General features: G+C 39.1%; 1 protein-coding gene across 2 annotated transcripts in view; it reads left to right on the forward strand.

The window, feature by feature from the left end:
* Nucleotides 1–18,045, forward strand: part of CDYL (chromodomain Y like) — a 130,363-nt gene that overhangs the window by 105,516 nt on the left and 6,802 nt on the right. Inside the window, exons 3-5 of one of the 2 annotated variants that reach the window (XM_037045353.1) lie at nucleotides 6,870–7,126; nucleotides 8,571–8,743; nucleotides 14,148–14,358. In XM_037045353.1, the coding sequence (XP_036901248.1) occupies nucleotides 6,870–7,126; nucleotides 8,571–8,743; nucleotides 14,148–14,358 (641 nt within the window). The remainder of the gene's footprint in view (nucleotides 1–6,869; nucleotides 7,127–8,570; nucleotides 8,744–14,147; nucleotides 14,359–18,045) is intronic. The other variant, XM_037045354.1, reaches the window with a different exon arrangement.

Consider the following 18,045-nt stretch of genomic DNA (forward strand, 5'->3'; position numbering starts at 1 on the left):
AATACAATGGCGGTTTAATCATGGATGCAGTGGATATACACTGTAAGTTGTTTAACTATTATTAAATTTAGGGCTCTTTACGGGTTTTCCATTTTCAAAGTAAAGTTCTTTGAAAAACATGTCCTCATGTAATGTCTTTTCCTTTTGTTAGAATTCTGAAAGTGGAATTACAAAGGCAGAATTTGACACACCTTACAGAAATACACCACTTTGTGTGTTTTCTTTACCATCTCTGATTTCATTTTTCCTAATTGTTTCATTTTTACTTGTAAGATCAGTTTTTCTTGTTTTCTTTTTTGTTGTATGAATTTATGTTGGTATATGGTATTAAATGAAGACTTAAATCAACTCTCTGTCCCCAGATTGGTTTTGGCTCAGTTGGTTGGAGTGTTGTCCTGTGACAAAAAGGTTGCAGGTTTGATTCCTGGTCAGGGCACATACCTATGTTGTAGGTTCAGTCTCCAGTCTGGTCACATACAGGAGGCAACAAGTTGATGTTTCTCACGTGGATATTTGTCTCTCTCCCTTTCTCTGTCCCTTCCACTGTCTCTCTCCGAATGCATTGAAAAAATGTCCTCAGGTAAGGGGAAGGAGAGAGTTAACTACCAAGTTTTCATTACCACTTACTGAATGCATGGTCCATACTGGCTTGTATTGATTTGTAATGCATATATTATCATCGTAGGAGTTACATTTTTAAGCTGAAGTCTAGTTGGAAAGTCTAATATATTGCCCTGTACTAGAACCATGCCCTTAATGCAGTTACATACCACGTAACTAGTAAGGTATATAGCACTCCTTATTCTTTTCAAAAAGATTTTAAGCTTGTCTTCCAACCAACTCTTAACCACTGAAATTGTGATTGGAAGTGTATTAGAATTAAAATGGAGAAAGATAGCTTCACAACATTTGGTGTTAGTAGGATTTTGATGTCATGAGTAATAAGGAAAAATAGTAAATGCATTGTTTTATGTCATCTCTGTCAGGTTCTGGCATCAGAGTACAAATGCATTTGGCAGATTTCCTTTCCCTGATGCTAACTCAGACTTCATAGTCAACAGTTCCCTGCCTTGCCAATCCACAGTGGTTTTCAGAGGTGGTTCTTTCATAACTATACTTTTACCTTGTCCTGGTAATTTCTCTCTTTCTGTTTATGCTATGTCAGAGATTAGTCTTAAGAATTTCTGTCTTTCCAGAAAGTTGTCAATTCTTGAAGGTACTCTAAAGTATTTGCATAGTGTATTACAAAATGAGTTTTACTCATTTTTGTTAGGTTGGTGTGGAAGCAGGGAGAGGTGTTTTTGTGTGTGTGTGATTAGGCCAGTCAGTTACTACTTTCCACTTTTAATTAATTAAACTTTATATGTAGCCTGTACAGGTTCATTTTTATCCATATATTTACCAATTCTGCTGTTTTTTACTGGTTTGTATATATCCAAGCTTCTGTCTGATACCATTTTGTCCTTAGAACTTCCTTTAGTATTACTGCAGCTCCGCTGGCTACAAATTCTCTCAGCTTTTGTCTGGAAAAGATTTTACTTATCCTTTGTTTTTGAAAGATATTAATGCTACATATATACTATTATGTCTATGATGATGTTTCTTCCTTCATGCACTTTAAAGATGTCCCTCTTTTTTCTTCTATTTTCTATACTTCCAAAGATATAAATATAGTTTTTATGTTGTTGTGACTATTACGTCTTTTTCCTTTTCCTGCTTTGAAGATTCTCTGTTTATCACTGGCTTTCAGCAGATTGATTATGATGTACCATAGTTTGGTTTTCTTTGTGTTTGTCCTGACTGGTATTTGTTAAGTTTCTTGGGTATGTAGGCTTCTGGTTTTCAACAAATATGAAAAACTTTAAGCCATTATTCCCTACAGATGTTTTTACACAGAAACACCTTGTGTGTGAAAACCTTTTCTCAGCCTCAGATTTCACATATGCTAGACTGCATGATGTTATCCCACAGAGCACTTGGGCTTTATTTACTGTAATTTCTCTTTCTACTCTGTTCATTTCACATAGAGACAACAGATATGTTTTCAAGTTCTGATCTTTTTCCTGTTGTATCCAACCTATTAAATGTAGCCAGTGAAGTTTTATTTCTAATCTTTCATTTCTTCATGTTTATGTTTTCCTTTAAATCCTTGAGCACACTCAGGTTATTTATATATCAGTTGTAGAAATGTCCTTTTCTAGTAATTCCTTCATCTCTCATTTTTAGGTCTCTTTCTATTAACTGATTTGATCTTGGTTATGTTTTCCTACTTCCTTGCATGTCTAGCAAATTTTGCTTGCTAAATGTTGTGACTTTTACATATTGAGGTGCTGGGTTTTATTGTATGCTTTTAAAAGTCTTAGGTTTGTTTTGTCAGCCAGTTGTTGCTTGCATGTGGATTTGATACTTTGAAGGCTTGTTTTTAAGCTTTATTAGTTCAGTTCTCAGGTATACTTTATAATCTAGCTCGTACCTCTTCTGGGGTCTCTACCCAAAGCCCCAGGTATTCAGTGAAATCTTTTCCACTCCAGCTGTTTAGGGCTTCCAGGCTTTGTGAACTTTTTTAAGTTACTCAGTTTACCAGTAATTGTTCTCTTCCAGGCTGTGTGGACTTAACCCTCTGCATGCTCAGATGGTGCTCACCTCTAGTGCATCCCTAGGCAGTTCTGAAACTTTCTATGCAGCTCCCTCCTTTTCCATACTGTGTCCCACAAGTGACAGCTTCCTGGTCTCTTTCACAGCCAGTGTGTGTTCTCAGTTCAGCATTTGCCCAGCTGTGTCTAGATTCTCATGGCACCCACAGTGTGGAAATGGTCTCCAAGCAGCAAGCCAGTGGGTTGTTGGGCTCTCCTGGTTTGTTCCCCTTCACTATGGGAGCATGATCCTGTACTGCCTGTTGTCTTATGTCTGAAATGGTTGTTTCTTGGATGTTGTAACTTTTCCAGTTCTCACTGGCAAGTGAGGAGATCCAGATATGTTTCCCCCTTGTGGCTAGAAGCAGAAACCACATTTCATTTTAGAGAACGATGCTTTTAAAGCAGTCAGTTTTAACAGGTTAATAATACATTTGAGGGTCTCTTTTTTGCTCTCAAGTATGTAAAAAAAAAAACTTGTTTTTTAGCACAGACCCTGAAATTTGTTTGCATTTTTTATCTAGCTGAGTTTTATGCCAGTAAATACTAGGAAAGCGTCTAATATACTGTCTCTGAATTCAGATCCTTAAGAAACTATCAGTTCACTGAAACAATTTTTTCTTCTATGTTTTCATTGGAGCTGTTGGTCTGGTGAGCCACACTAAATTCTCACAGTTTAAATTGTGAGGCTATTTTGCCCCAAATCTCAAAGTTTGCCTTTGAAGTTCAGTCAGTTGATTCTGCTCTGTAGTGCAGCAACTCTCTGTCCCCAGATTGGTGTGAGGCAGTCAGCTGTGTAATATGGAGCAGACCTCTTGCCTTCTCTCCTCTGAGTTGAGGGAGCTGGACCAAAGGGACTTTACGAAAGGGACCATTTTAGTAAACACTGCACACTCTAAGCACTAGGGATAGATTAGTGCATGAAACAGACAAGCATCCTGCTTTCATGGAGCTGTGTGACATATTGTAATATATACTATAAATAAAACCAAATGAGAAATAACTTTGGTGAGGAGCACTACAAAAACACAAATGGTAATTGGGTGGAGGGTCACTCATTAGGTAGGTGGTTCAAGAAGGCTTCTCTGAGGGGGTGGCATTTGACCTGCTACCAGATGAGCAAAAGAAATGAGCCATGTGACCCTCTAGGGCAAGGACATATTCTAGGCAGAGGGAAGAGCAAGCACAAAGGCCCTGGGGTAAGCACAAAGCTGGATGGATTGTGAAAGAATGCTGTGTTTAGATTGTCATAATTGAGTGGCCAAAGAGCATAAGTGATGGGGGTGGGGAGCAGGGGGCAGAACCTAGTTTAGTGTTGGCGGTCTGATTCCAAGACACAATACTGCTGTGAATATTTCTCTACCTAAGTAGGCCACAGTTAGAAGTTACATGGCTCCATAGGTGGACAGAGGGGGTCCCAGAAGTTATGTTGGGGGAGGTGTAGCAAGATCATAGGTTCTGAAATCAGCAGGGACCACAGTGACACCAGTTTTAACAGAGAAATGAAAGCCAGGTTCAACAATTCTGGTCAGCATGAGCAGATATGAATCCATTTTTTAATTTGCAGGACCATGGATAGCTCCATAGGCGCAAAGAAAATGTTGGGTTTTGCTGACTGACATATAAAGAGTACATGGACCTCATAGCCTAGGAATCCTGTTTCCATGGAAGGAATCCACGTGGAAAATTACTTGGAGAGTTAAGGAATGTGCGGCTTTTTAAAATAGGAAAAGAAATAACACTGGGAAGCAAGAACAGTTTGGGAGTGGAAAGGACTGATCCAAAGCCAGTGGGCTTTGTCCTGGAGAAAGGCTGCTATCTGAGCCCAAGACCCCTGCCCCTGTGTTGCTGGGATTATTATTAACTGTGCTTTACTGCACCAATTAAAAATTCAGTTTGGGTCACTAACACCAAAAGACCCACACAGCTCTAACCTGTTATTAGCCTACTATGTGTGTAGTGCACAAGAAATTCTTCTCAAGAAAGCCAGATCCTCCAGCCTGTCTCCAGTCATTTCACCTCTGTCATGTCACCCTTCACCCCCACCTTATATGACCTTCTACTTGCGTCTGTGCAGGAGTCTTCTCGATGTGATCTCTTTTTAGTCAGGGAAGTCATTGTTGTCAGCCATCACCTAAATGTCAGTGTCCATTCAACTGTGATTATATTTCTCTTCAGACAGCATTTCAACAAATTCTTGATTTGAACATTTATGTTTTTTATTTAACAACTTTTATCTGTCTTTCTGAATTTTGTAGTCTGGCTTTTTCTACCCTTAGCACTCTAGTGAAACAACTTGTCCAAGTTGATTGAATGACCTCTAATCTCCTCCCTTCCTCACTGCTCCCCACCCCACATTTTTCTTTATCTCTCTATGGTATATGCCATATCCCGTTGCCATGGCATTTTCTTCTTCCTTTTGGAAGCCTACTGTTGCCTTCCTGCTTCTCTGTTGTCTCCTTACATTGCATATGGCTCTCCCCTCCTCATTCCTCACTCTTCCCTTTGGTGTTCCTACTCTCAATTCAACCATCATTTCTGGGCACCACTTCCCAAGTACTTATCTCCAACCCCTTGTCTCCTTGGCAACTATGTTCTGGTTCATAATCATCCATGATCCATTTCTTTGTATTCAAGAAGTTTTCTGGTCGTAGCAGCTGTGTAGCTCCAAATTAGAATGGGTTGAAGAATGGCAGATAAAGGGGAGAAAGGAGGCAGCGAGTATACTTCTAGACCAGGTCAGGCTGTGGTGGACATGAAAACAGAGAGTAGTACTGAAAACACAAGCAGACTACAGGTGGATATCTGAGTAGAAGAGATTGGAGAACATTTCTGAATTCACATCAAATAAATATTTTTCTCAGAGTCCACTATACATAAAGATGCTCAAAGGAACCTGGAAACCAGACAAGAGGCTAATCGGAAGGTAGAGGGCCCTGGACAGATGGCACCTTGGGGGTAGGAGAGGGGTGGCAGGAGGCCTTTCACCATGTATCTTTTTATATTTTTAGGTTCTTGAACCTTGTACATGTATTAGAATGTCTTCGAGTTTTTTTAAAAAATTGATTAATAAAAGCCCAAGGTGTTTCTGCCAATTGAATGCAAGTCATATTGTCTTACCTAGGAAATTATTGGACCTTTCTTTAATGTCTCAGTCTTCTCTGGTGGCCTTGGCTTGTTTTCTTTCACTTGGGAGGAAGTGTTTCCAATTCATATTTATCATGTTCTTCCCCTCAGAGATCTTCTGCAACGCTAATTTTATTAATTAGCCTGGTCCCATTTTCATACATTTCTTTCCCTTTTTTCCTCAAATCAGGGGCCCTCTGTATTCATTACCTGGTTAGATAATATACATGTAGACAGTTTATATGAAATAGTAGAATAATTATTTACTTAATACTTGAGTTCTTACCCTAACATTTCTTTATAACCGTAGGAAAGTACTAAATAAAACTCTTAAGTTTATCATAATAAATATTAAATTCAGGGCACTTATATTTTTAAGATGGATTGAAAAACAGCAACCAAGTTTGATGTTGAGGAGCTGACACAGGTGGGGACACTAGTGAACCTTTTTTTTTTTTTGGCAGGAGAGAGAGCAGTCTTTAGCTCTTTAAAAGGTGTTTGAAAATCTAGAACTAGGATCTGTGGACAGACATCATAAGTAGTCACATCCCAGGGCATGAGAAGAAGGAACTCCTGGGTATCTTGAGTTGCCCCACCTGGGGGCAGTGGTCTGCAGTGGTGGCCATGGAACCACATTCGTAGGGCCCCTCAGAAATGGATGGTTGCCTCATGTGTCTTCACAAATCGGTCTTGCATTCAGAAAAGGAAATGACAGGCAACCTCAGCTCTAATAAGAAGGTGTTTTCTTGAATCTGTTTTCTTTTTTCTTTCACCCTCTCATATCTGGAATAGGTACTCTTAATGAGACCCATTCTCTTTTAATTCCATTCCTCAAAAGTCTCAGATTTTGTAGCTTCTTTTCAGCAAGTACCTTTTCATCTGTATTTTTTAGGCAAAATATAAGAGGGTGATTTCCTTGTCAGACTTTGATATCAAACAAATGCCTTTTTAAAAGAAGACTTACCAAGGGTTCTGATTTTTAACATTCTTGTATAAAAACATTAAATTCTGAGTTTGTGAGGAACATTTTTACCTAATTCAGAGACAACACTAGGGAGCGAAAGTAGTAGCAGGACATCAGAGACCACTGTGATTTCAAACTCTTGGCAGGTACATCTCCATTTATGGATACATTAACAGCCAATGGAACAACCAACATACAGACATCTGTTACAGGAGGGGCAGCCGGGAAAAGGAAATTTCTTGACGACCGAAGAGACCAGCCTTTTGACAAGCGGTTGCGTTTCAGTGTGAGGCAAACAGAAAGTGCCTACAGATACAGAGATATTGTCGTCAGGAAGCAGGATGGCTTCACCCACATCTTGTTATCAACAAAATCATCAGAGAATAACTCACTAAATCCAGAGGTGAGAAATGTTCCTTGGGCTGATTTGTGCATCTGCATCCTGTTTCTCAAAGGCCTGCTCTGCCAGATTGGCGCTTTTTGTGCTTTTCCTAACTCTCTTTCTGGGCTGTTGCACAATAACTACCAGGAGGTAGGAAGTGAAGGTGAAGTGTGGCAGTCTTGGTCCTTTTAACACGTATGACTGCAGTGAAGTTGGGACAGTATGCATGTGTCCAGTGTCCATCTTCATTCTCAAGGGTGCAGGCTGTGACAGAAACCAGGGTTCTGCATGGAGGAGATGGTAATTATGGCTCCAGGTTGCAAGCTCTTAACCTGGGGGCATGCAGGGCCTCCAGGAGATCTAGCCTCCCTGAAATTACATGTAAAATGTGTATGTGCACATGCTTTTCTTTAGCTTTCCTCAGATTTTCCAAGTGTTCTTTGTTTGGACAAGATTAAAATATGATAGGCCTCAATCCCTTCAGAATATTTTACCATCATCCCCAGTCAGTCTTAAGCATGGTAGTGGAAATTACAGCTACAGTGATTTTGTTGCTAATAGTACCTGCTAAAGTTAGCTTTCAAGGATCAAAGGAAACTAGTACTTGTAGAGGTTCAAAAACTAATTCTTTGATACATCTTAAATCAGAAGTATTTGAACCTACATTGTACCTTCAAATTTTAAGTTCTAATAATTTTTCTCCACTTCTGAGCAGCCAGGTCAACTTTTTTCCCTAAACAAGAAAACTAGACTACGTCAAGTTTGAGTTTCTGGCCATGGTCACATGACAAACATGTTTGGGGCTGGCTCCCATTCCATTTTTAGACCGCAGAGCCTATTCCTTAGTTAATGCTTCAGAGTACTGTCCATCCAGAATGCTCCCGTTTTCATGTACTTATGCACCAAACCATTGGGATTTCTGTCTCATGTGTGGTGATGGGTATTGAACAACAAAAAAATGCAGAGGACTGAGCTAGTTTCTTTCAGCTGATTGAATGTGCCACCTGCTGTCCAAAGTGTAGAAATATCTAGTGCATATACAGGGGTGGGCAAAAATAGGTTTACAGTTTTAATCCAAATATGTAATACAATTATTAACAGTAATACAAGAATAAACTGCTTTCCATACTCATAACTGTAAACTGACTTTTGCCAACCCTTGTAATGTATAACTTGCCTTGTCTACCGAGAGGCACAGTGATTAGAATATTAAGGTAACAGATTCATACATCTTTCTAATTAGACTGTATTCATAATTATATAATCATATTCTCTACCTACCATCCCTAATCTCTGGTTACAGAAATAAGAAATTTGTGAATTTTAAATTATGGGAGATACACAGGAAACAGTATTAGACTGTAAATGCACTTTCTGTAGAATCCAGGTTACTCCATAATGAAATGCTTTTAGAATTCTGTATCAAAAATACTCTTTGCCACTTTTAACTTTTGGTGACTTTCAGGTAATGAAAGAAGTCCAGAGCGCCCTGAGCACAGCTGCTGCCGACGACAGCAAGCTTGTGCTGCTCAGCGCCGTGGGCAGTGTCTTCTGCTGTGGTCTCGACTTTATTTATTTTATACGGCGTTTAACAGATGACAGAAAAAGAGAAAGCACTAAAATGGCAGAAGCTATCAGGTATGCATAAATGGTATTTTTAAAACATTGCTTTGAGTGTTTTGCTTTTAGTGTATCAATGGCTGGTAAAATAGGCCTACATAAGCCTTGTGAATGAAATGTTTTTCCACTGAGAGACACAAGCAGTAAAATTAATTAAATCATCTGTCTTTTCTGTGGGCCTGGCATAAATAACAACTTGCCTTGAGCAAGTAACTGATTTCAAGGCTGGCTCAAACCCAGTGAAGTGCTCAGGGGAAGTTTAATGATTAGACTATACAATAGCATATAACCACATTATTTGTGGTATGAGTGTGTTCCATCTTCACCCTTTAAATAAAGATGCATTCTCTTTCACATAATAATGTAACCATTTGCTTGACTCTGAAATCAGTTGGCTAGGCTTTATGATGAACCAGTTTTATAACATTACATGAAAAATTTGTTGTTTTAGTACAAGCAGTATCCATTCTTGATCAAATTTATCCCAAGTTTCAACTACGTACAAAACTATATAACACAGAGTAAAAAGTAAAAGTTCCGCCCTGGCTGGTGTAGCTCAGTGGATTGAGCACGGGCCTGCGAACCACACAATCGCGGTTCAATTCCCAGTCAGGGCACATGCCTGGGTTGCAGGCTGGTTCCCTGCAGGCCAACTCCCAGCAGGGGATGCACAAAAGGCAACCATACATTGATGTTTCTCTCCCTCTCTCCTTTCCCCCTCTAAAGATAAATAAATAGATAAAATAAAATCTTAAAAAAGAACTTAAAAAAAAAAAAAAGTAAAAGTTCCCTGTCTCACCTCCTCAACCACAGTTCATTTTTATGTCTTCCCCAATCTTTTTTTCTGAACATTTTCAAATATGTATTAATATACACACAAAGAATAAAGATTTATTTTTAGTTCTGTTAAATGGGATTATACAGTGTTGTTTTGCAACTTGTCTTTTTCATTTAACAATATAACTTTAGATATTTTCATTTTGAGATTTTTCCACTGTAATATCTGAACAGTTCAAAAAAGTTTTCCTAGAACTACTTAATTGTAGGATGTCTAGGAACATTATTTTGTTTTTATCCCTCACTGCTCATACTATTACTATATGTATAGTTTAAAGTACCTAATTTTTCAGAGATGAATTTTATTGAATGAAGCCCAGTCATCAACCAGAAGACCTTCGTACTTCCCTACACACCTCTCTGAAATGACATATCCCTAAAAGCCTCTGTAATTTATAGGAAGATGAAAACTTACAGAATCACAGATTTGTAAAAAGCCAATAAAGTTGGGTGGACCATCTCCAAAATCCCTATGTTGTTTGGGAGAGTTGAAGTTGAGTCTCTTTTGATGACTATCGGGCTCCACGTGGCTGAGTCCCTAAGCAGTGCCCTTGCAGGCACAGCTCTAGTCCCCTGAACCATTTAAAGGTGCAGGTCAGGATCAGTGGAGGTGCTTTTTCCCTTTTGGTCAGCCTGGAGCAGTGTGGGGCATCTCTTTCTGACAGCTCACCACGCCTTGGGCATTGCTTTGAGCTTTTGTAACATTCTTAACAATTTCCAAATTTAATGCCTTTTCATACTGTACATACATGCATACGTGGCACTATCTGTTCCTTAATTTTTTAATGTTGCTATTTTTTAGACTATCATGTAGTAGTTGTTTATCAAAAATACTTTGAAGTTTTATAATTTCATTTCAAATATCCTTTCTAGTCTCCTAAATAAGAAGTCCATTCCATCCTTTCAGGATGAACTATATGAACTTAATTTTTCTGGTACAAAACATGCCTCATATTATGATTGTATGTTTTCTGTAATAGCACACTGACTTTACACATAATACTGTGATTTTGGGAGACCTGCTATGATAAGAAAGTAGAATTTGCCAGCCAGTGTCTTTTCAATCCTGGCTCACTTCACCCTGTAGGCATTTCCCAAAGTGCTTTAAATTTTTTTGGTGCCTCAACCCTAGTCCTAGCCCATTGCTCCAGGGTTGAATTACCCTTGACAGTGACTAAGGCTTGAATTGCTGAGATTAGGAAAAGCAGAGGAAAGATAACCTCAAGAGTGATCTCATTTGTTGAACTAGGTAACTTTAAACGTTTATTTTCATCAGCTCCCCATTCCCGTATTTTCTTCTAATCCTCCCACCCCTGTACCACTCTTCCTTGCTCCCCACAAACTGAATTCATATTCTAGGAGAAAGCCAAATCCTACTTTAGGGAAACTTGGTTCTGCTTTAAATCTTCTTTTATTTTTGTCAGTGTGTCTTTTTCTTCATGTACTCTGGCAGAATCCTAAAAAGAATTAGTTACACGAGATTGACTTAATTTTTACTCTTGCTCATTTGCATTTAAATTGTTTTATGTGTATAAGATTGGCCTATACACATAAAGCTATTATTGCTTTGTATGTATTTTGTTTTTGTGGTATCTTGTCTTGATTTCTTAAAACTTTGGGGCAAAGAATTGTAGCAAGTGTCCAAAAGAAAAGTAGGAATAAGATTAGATTTAAACATTAGCTTTGTCAGGAATCTATTGCCACTAATGCTACCACTGAAATTGTTGGTGTTAACCAGTTTGCAAATAAGTTGTTGTAATAAAAATATTCAGCACATTAGTGATAAAAGTCTTCAAGAACTGAAAGACAAGGTGCCTTCTCTCCCCAGAAGGGAGGCATCGTCTGCCAACACAAAGTGAGATGATGACAGACTGGAGAGAGAACAAGGCAAATGAATAAACATGCCCCTAGAGCCTGATTTCTCCATTTAGTCCTACTTTACGTAATATATCCAAAATGAGGGGAGAGCTCAGCTGAGACGCAGTACTGAACTATTACAACATCAGATTCTAGGTGTCTCATTTTCCCCAAACAAGTCTTAGAGTATTGTTTTTATGTGACTTTATAACTTTTTGGTGATGTCTGTAAAGTCATAAATGTTCTTCAAAACAATGGATAGAATTTTGATTTTGTTTACTTATGTCTTTTAAAACTTGTGGTTAATCAAGTTGCTTTTCTTCTCTGCCATACCTGGTATAGCCTTTAACTCAGTTTGAAGATAAGTCAAAGGTAGCTGAATTTAAATTCAGTATGTTGCATTGAGCATATTTAAATATTCATGTGTTCCAATTTTAAGTTTTAAAATAACTTGCAAAAGAAAAGCAAACAGGTTCTATTTGAATGCTCACCTCCTGAGAGCTTCATCCCCAGGCCTGCTCCCACCTCCCTACCTCTCTGGTAGTGAGGTGGCTTCTTAGAGCACACCTGACTAAGCTTTGACTCTGGGAAGTTTATACTAAACAAAAAACCATTTTTATAAAGTTTTGTTTTGTTTTGTTTTGTGCTTAAACACAACCAGTTTTCTTTGGACCATGCTCATTTCTGGCATGTCAGAGCTCACACTCCAGAATGGCCAGATTGTGTTCTCTGGAAAGGGCAAATGGCCTTCACTCCAGAGGGCGCTGGCTGACTCATACCCTTCTCAGAAACAGTGATGCTTTCAGATTAAGCTATCATTCCAAGAAAAATTAAAATAGAATCATTTAGATGGAGGGAAGAAAGAACACAGCTTCATAAATATTTTTCCAGCTTGTTAAAAATACAAGCTTTGATTTTGCAATATCTATTTTAGAAGTAAACTTTTTTCTTTTATTCAAACATTTAAAATGAGGGAAAACACTGCCACATGGCATAATTAATTCCTTTTACCATTTCTTTGTCACACTTATTACACTGTTTTGATTATTTTTTCCATGTTAATCAGCCATCCCATCTATAGTTTCCAGATGTTTTATATGAGGCAAATGAAAATAGAGAGACATGCTTTGAAAATGTATCTTATATTGTGAAGATTAATTCAGCATTTTTCTTATCAAAGTCATCAGTAACTTAAGTAGAGAAAATATATTTCCAACATGTGTACTGACCCCAAATCCTCAAAAGCTGGTAAAACTGAGGTATCTTTGTAGGTTTTTGACAATTATTCCAAGGCCCTATTTAAAAGGTTGTATGCCTCTCTTTGTATCATTAAAAGCTACTGTGATCTTTCTACCAATACCTCAGACTCTCTCATTTAGAAAGTCTTAGTGCAATTCATTCCTTCACATGAGTTTATTTTCCCTAAATATAAAGCTCCAGCAAACCTTGGTGGACTTCCAGGGCCAAGCTGAGGTCTATGGCTATGGGCTCCATTGAGAACAGATCCTGGAGCTAGGTTTGCAAACTGTCAGATTTTTGCAGTCCTTCCTTTCACCTGTGACACACCACCACCATCCTGCAACTGCCTCCTCCATAAAAGCAAATGTGGGGGTGGGGATGGGGGTGGGAGGGTGCCATTAAGATGGCAAATCCTGGTTTTCAGAGATAGTCTGAACAGATTGCTCTAGCTTTTAAATTTCTGGATGGTAGAGAGCACCCAGATTGTTACTTTTGGTACCAAAGATAGAATTTAGAATTCTGTGATTCCAGTCTAGAATTCAGTCTGCCTCAAAGGAATTATTTGGTATTTATTTTGGTGTGTATTTTTCCTTTTCTTCAACATGTTAAAGCAAAACTGAAAGTAACCTCTGAGCATAAAATGGGATTCTGGTGGTGGATAGAAAATGCACATTCCCAGTATGAGGTAGCACCAATCTAGCCTAAATTAAAAAGCAACCCAGAATCCTAAAACAAATCTAAACATAGATTTGTCTTGGCTCAGTTTTACAAAAATCCATATCCTCTGCGAAGGCCACCCTACCCTCAGTCTTGCTCTCCTTCGAAGCCCTTCTGTAGTTGTATTCTGCAGCACACAGTGGGATATAAAAGTGGTATCTGCAATTTCTGCTCTTGTTTGAATCTCGTATTTTAAACCAGCCTGTAAGCTTCTTGTCTTTACATCCCCGAGTGCATTCTAGTTCTCTATAAATTCAGGAAATATCTGTTGTTTCCAAATAACCCATGGGCTGTCTAAAATCACGAAACAAGTTCAGATCCTAACCCCATAGTTCCTGACCCCAATCCTCTAGTCTTTGTTCAACACTGAGCACTGTTAATAATATGCCCTGTGCCAGGTTTTCTCTGAAAGAGCTACTAGATTGGTCTTCTGAAGCTCCTGGTGTTTGTTGGGCTTCTTATGTCTTTAAGGAAGGAAGGCTGAGGAAAAAGACATATTGGTCATAGAGCCCCACTGCAGATACAAGAGCAGCCTCTAGCTGTATATTACCTGTGATCTTCTCACAAGTCCTGTGGCAACAACCACTTATGTGGCAGCCAGTGTATTGTTAAGCCTTTATATGACACACAGGGAAGGCCTTCACCAAATCTCAACTCAAAATGATTTCCACAGAGTTTTCATCTTGGTAAATAGAATTCTGTAACAGTGTATTTTTTTTGTTGCTCAACTACGTAATATTTTAAGTAATTCCCCATTTATTTTTCATTTTAGAAACTTCGTGAATACTTTCATTCAGTTTAAGAAGCCTATTATTGTAGCAGTAAATGGCCCAGCCATTGGACTAGGAGCATCCATATTGCCTCTTTGTGATGTGGTTTGGGCCAATGAAAAGGCTTGGTTTCAAACACCCTATACTACCTTCGGACAGAGTCCAGATGGCTGTTCCACCGTTATGTTTCCCAAGATTATGGGAGGAGCATCTGTGAGTACCTCTTTTTTCAAAAATAATTCTAGAAAACTTCCTGAAGAAATCTAGTTTGGTTAGTGGTTTTTTAAATATATATAGGGTATCATTCTGTGGGGACTTTTCATCAAATGTACTTGTAATTCAGTTCTTGTTCATTAACTTACATTCTTAATTCATGAAATCACACAAGATTTTCATATTCATAGAACATTTATTGGCACTATATACATCATGTCCTAGAGAAGGACCTTATTCATTGAGGAATCTATATCTGCATAGTTAACACTGATATCCACTGTTAGTGAATACCCAGTTTATAACCCGTACAACAGAGTTTGCACTTGAAAAGTGTTTTTTTTTTTACCTAAAAGCTACTCTTTTAAGTGAAAGGAAGAGTCACGTGTCTTACTTTAAATCAGAAGATAAAAATTATTAAGCTTAGTGAGCAAGGCATGTTGAAAGCCCAGGTCTCTTCCACCAGATGGCCAAGTTGTGAATGCAGATGAAAAGTTCTAGAAGGAAATTTTAAAAGTGCCTCTTCAGTGAACATATGATAAAAAATCAAAGTATACTTACTACCAATGCATAGGAAGTTTAGTGGATTCTGGATAAAAAAGATCACTCCAGCCGTAACATTCCTTTAAGCTGAAGCCCCATCCAGGGCAAAGTCCTAACTCTCTTCAGTTTCATGGAGGCTGAGAGAGGAGAGGAAGCTGCAGAAGAAAAGTTTGAAGCTAGGAGAGGGGTTGGTTCATGAAGTTTCTATCCACAATATGAAAGTACAAGGCGAAGCAACAAGTGCTGATTCAGAAGCTGTAGGAAGTTATCCAGAAGATCTAGCTAAGAAGGCTAATGAAGGCAACTACACCAAGCAACAGATTCTCATTGTAGATGAAACAGCCTTATATTGGAGGAAGATGCCATCTAAGGCTTTCATAGCTACAGAAGTCAGTGCCTGGCTTCAAAGTACAAGCTGACTCTCTTGTTAAGGGCTAAGGCAGCTGTGACTTTCAGTTAAAGCCAGTGTTCATTTGCCATTCCAAAAAAATCCTTGGGACCTTAATAATTACACTGTATTTGCTCAATCTGTACCGTATAAATGGAACAACAAAGCTTAGAAGATACCACTTTTTACAACATGGTTTACTGAATACGTCAAGCCCACTGTGGAGACCTACTGCTTAAAAATTTTTTTCCTTTTAAAATTATTTGCTTATTGACAGTGTACTTTGTCAACCAAAATCTCTGATGGAGATGTACAACAAAGTTAATGTTGTTTCATGTTTGCTAACACCATTCTACAGCCCAAGGACTAAGGTGTAATTTTGGGTTTCAGGTCTTACTTATTATTTAAGAAATACATTTTATAAGGCTGCATAGCAACCATGCAAAGAAAATTGAAACCTTCTGGAAAGGATTCACCATTCTAAATGCCATTAAAAACAGTAATGATTCAGGGGAGGAGGTCAAAATATTTGTATTAATAGGGATTTGGGAGAAGTTGACTGAATGACTTTGAGGGGTTTCAAGACTTCAGTGGAGGAAGTAACTACAGATGTGCAAATAGCAAGAGAACCACAAGTGGAGTCTGAAGATGGGCCTGAACTGCTGCAGTCTCCTGACAAAACGTGAACGGGTGAGGAGTTGCTCTTATGGATAAGCAAAGAAAGTGGTTTCCTGAGATGAAATATACTTTTGGTGATGATGCTGTTAAGATTGTTGAAATGACAACAAAGAATTTAGAATATCACGTGAACATGGTTTGGTAAAGCAGCAGCAGAGTTTGAGATTTTCTCCAATTTTGAAAGAGGTTCAGCAGTGGATAAAATGCTATTAAATAGCATTGCATGCTACGGAGAAATTGATTTGTTTATGAACAGAACAGTCAGTCTTCCGTGAAAAACATCATTCTTGTCTTGAGAAATTGCCACAGTCTTCAGCAACCACCACCCTGACCAGTCAGCACCCATCAACGTTTAGACAAAATCCTCCACCAACAAAAAGTTAATGGCTTGCTGAAGACTCAGATGATGATTAGCATTTTTTTCTTTTTTCAATAAAATGTTTTTAAATTAAGATATGTACATTGTTTTGGTTTTTTTTAGACATACGCTATTGCACACTTTAAATAGACTACAGTATAGGATAAACATAATTTTTATGTGCATTGGGAAACCAAAAAATTTGTGTGAATCTTTTTTTTAGATTTTATTTATTTATCTTTTGAGGGAAAGGGAAGGAGAGAAGGAGAGAAATATCAATGTATGGTTGCCTCTTGGGAGTCTCCTGCTGGGAACTGGCCTGCATCCCAGGCATGTGCCCTGACTGGGAATCGAACCATAATCCTGTGGTGTGTGAATCTCTTTATTGAGATGTTTGCTTTATTGTGATGGTCTGGAACCAAATCCCCAATATCTGAGGTATTTCTATAATGTCACCAGAAGCAGATACTAAAGTACAGTTTGGCATGTATGAAGACTGTTAGGTAACTAACACCTGTTGAAGGGACAGGGAAGAGTTAGGGCTGGATAGGGGAGAAGTCGAACTGCGAGGGTGGCCTGACAAAGCTCCAGCCACCTCATGGGGGCTCCAGGGCATAGGTGGTATGAGTAGTTGCCCCATAGTAGGCCATAATAGCTGATGCCTTTATGTCCATCGTCACTGAGTGTGGGCTGTTGGAGAAGAGCATTGTGTCGGTGGATCAGTGGCTCCTCTGCAGAAGAGGAGTCCCCACAGGAGCTAACAGCTGTCTGTTGATGACACTACCAGCAGCTGGGGCAGCAGGACCACCTTTGCAGTGGTTATCAGCAGAACATCCTTGTGTCCACCCCTTGTCCCTTTGGATCTGCCTCTTCATACTGTCTCAGGGCAGCTCCTCCAGGTTCTACAGGCCACTCTTCCTAGGGGAGACTTAGAGGAGGAGGGTTAGACAGTGACTACTGTTGCAGGCAAGAACTACCTGGATGTTAAAGTTTCGATAAGAAAAAGGATATTTTCATCCTCTCATTACTTACGATGGAGAAAAGTGACTTTCAAGTGAAGAAGCCTGAAGGCACCACCTTATTAGTGATTGAAGTTGACCAGAAATAAGACCTATCGCTCAAGGTTTGTTCTCATGTGCTGCCCTGAGAAGGACATGGCATCATTCTGGTGGAGTCCTGCCAGAGGTGAATCGCCTCGGTCTCACCTCAGGAGTGCCAGGCAAGCCTGGGTTGTGGCCCAGTCTATGGATACTGAGGTGAACCTTTCTGAAGTGCCAGGGTCAGAGAATTCGCTCAAAGACTGAAGAACTGTAACAGACTGTGGGGACTAAGGTGACTTGACAACTCCGTGCAGGGTGCCTACCTGGGACCTTGCGTCAGAGAAAGGACAGCAGTGGGAAAACTGGCAACATTTGTGCAGGGTTTGTAGCTTGCTTCGTAGTATTGTATTGATGGGAATTATGGTTTTGAGCACTGTAAAATGTGATACACGTTGTTAAATGTTAAGGGAGAGCTGGGTGATAGGTTGCCAAGAAAACTCTGTACTGCTTTTGTAATTTTTCAGTAACTCTAAAGTTACTCCTGAAACAGAGAGTTCAAAGTAAATGTAAAAGAAGAGAGGATTTAATGTGCCAAACTGGGGCCGCCTTGCCATAGCTGATGTCGTCCTCCCTCACCTTCACCCCATCTTCTCCTGTTTTAGACAGCCCCCACTCACCAC

Source organism: Sturnira hondurensis, unplaced genomic scaffold (genome assembly GCF_014824575.4).
Source record: "Sturnira hondurensis isolate 20B ecotype Veracruz unplaced genomic scaffold, ASM1482457v3 Scaffold0004271, whole genome shotgun sequence".
In the NCBI taxonomy this organism is placed as follows: Eukaryota; Metazoa; Chordata; class Mammalia; order Chiroptera; family Phyllostomidae; genus Sturnira; species Sturnira hondurensis.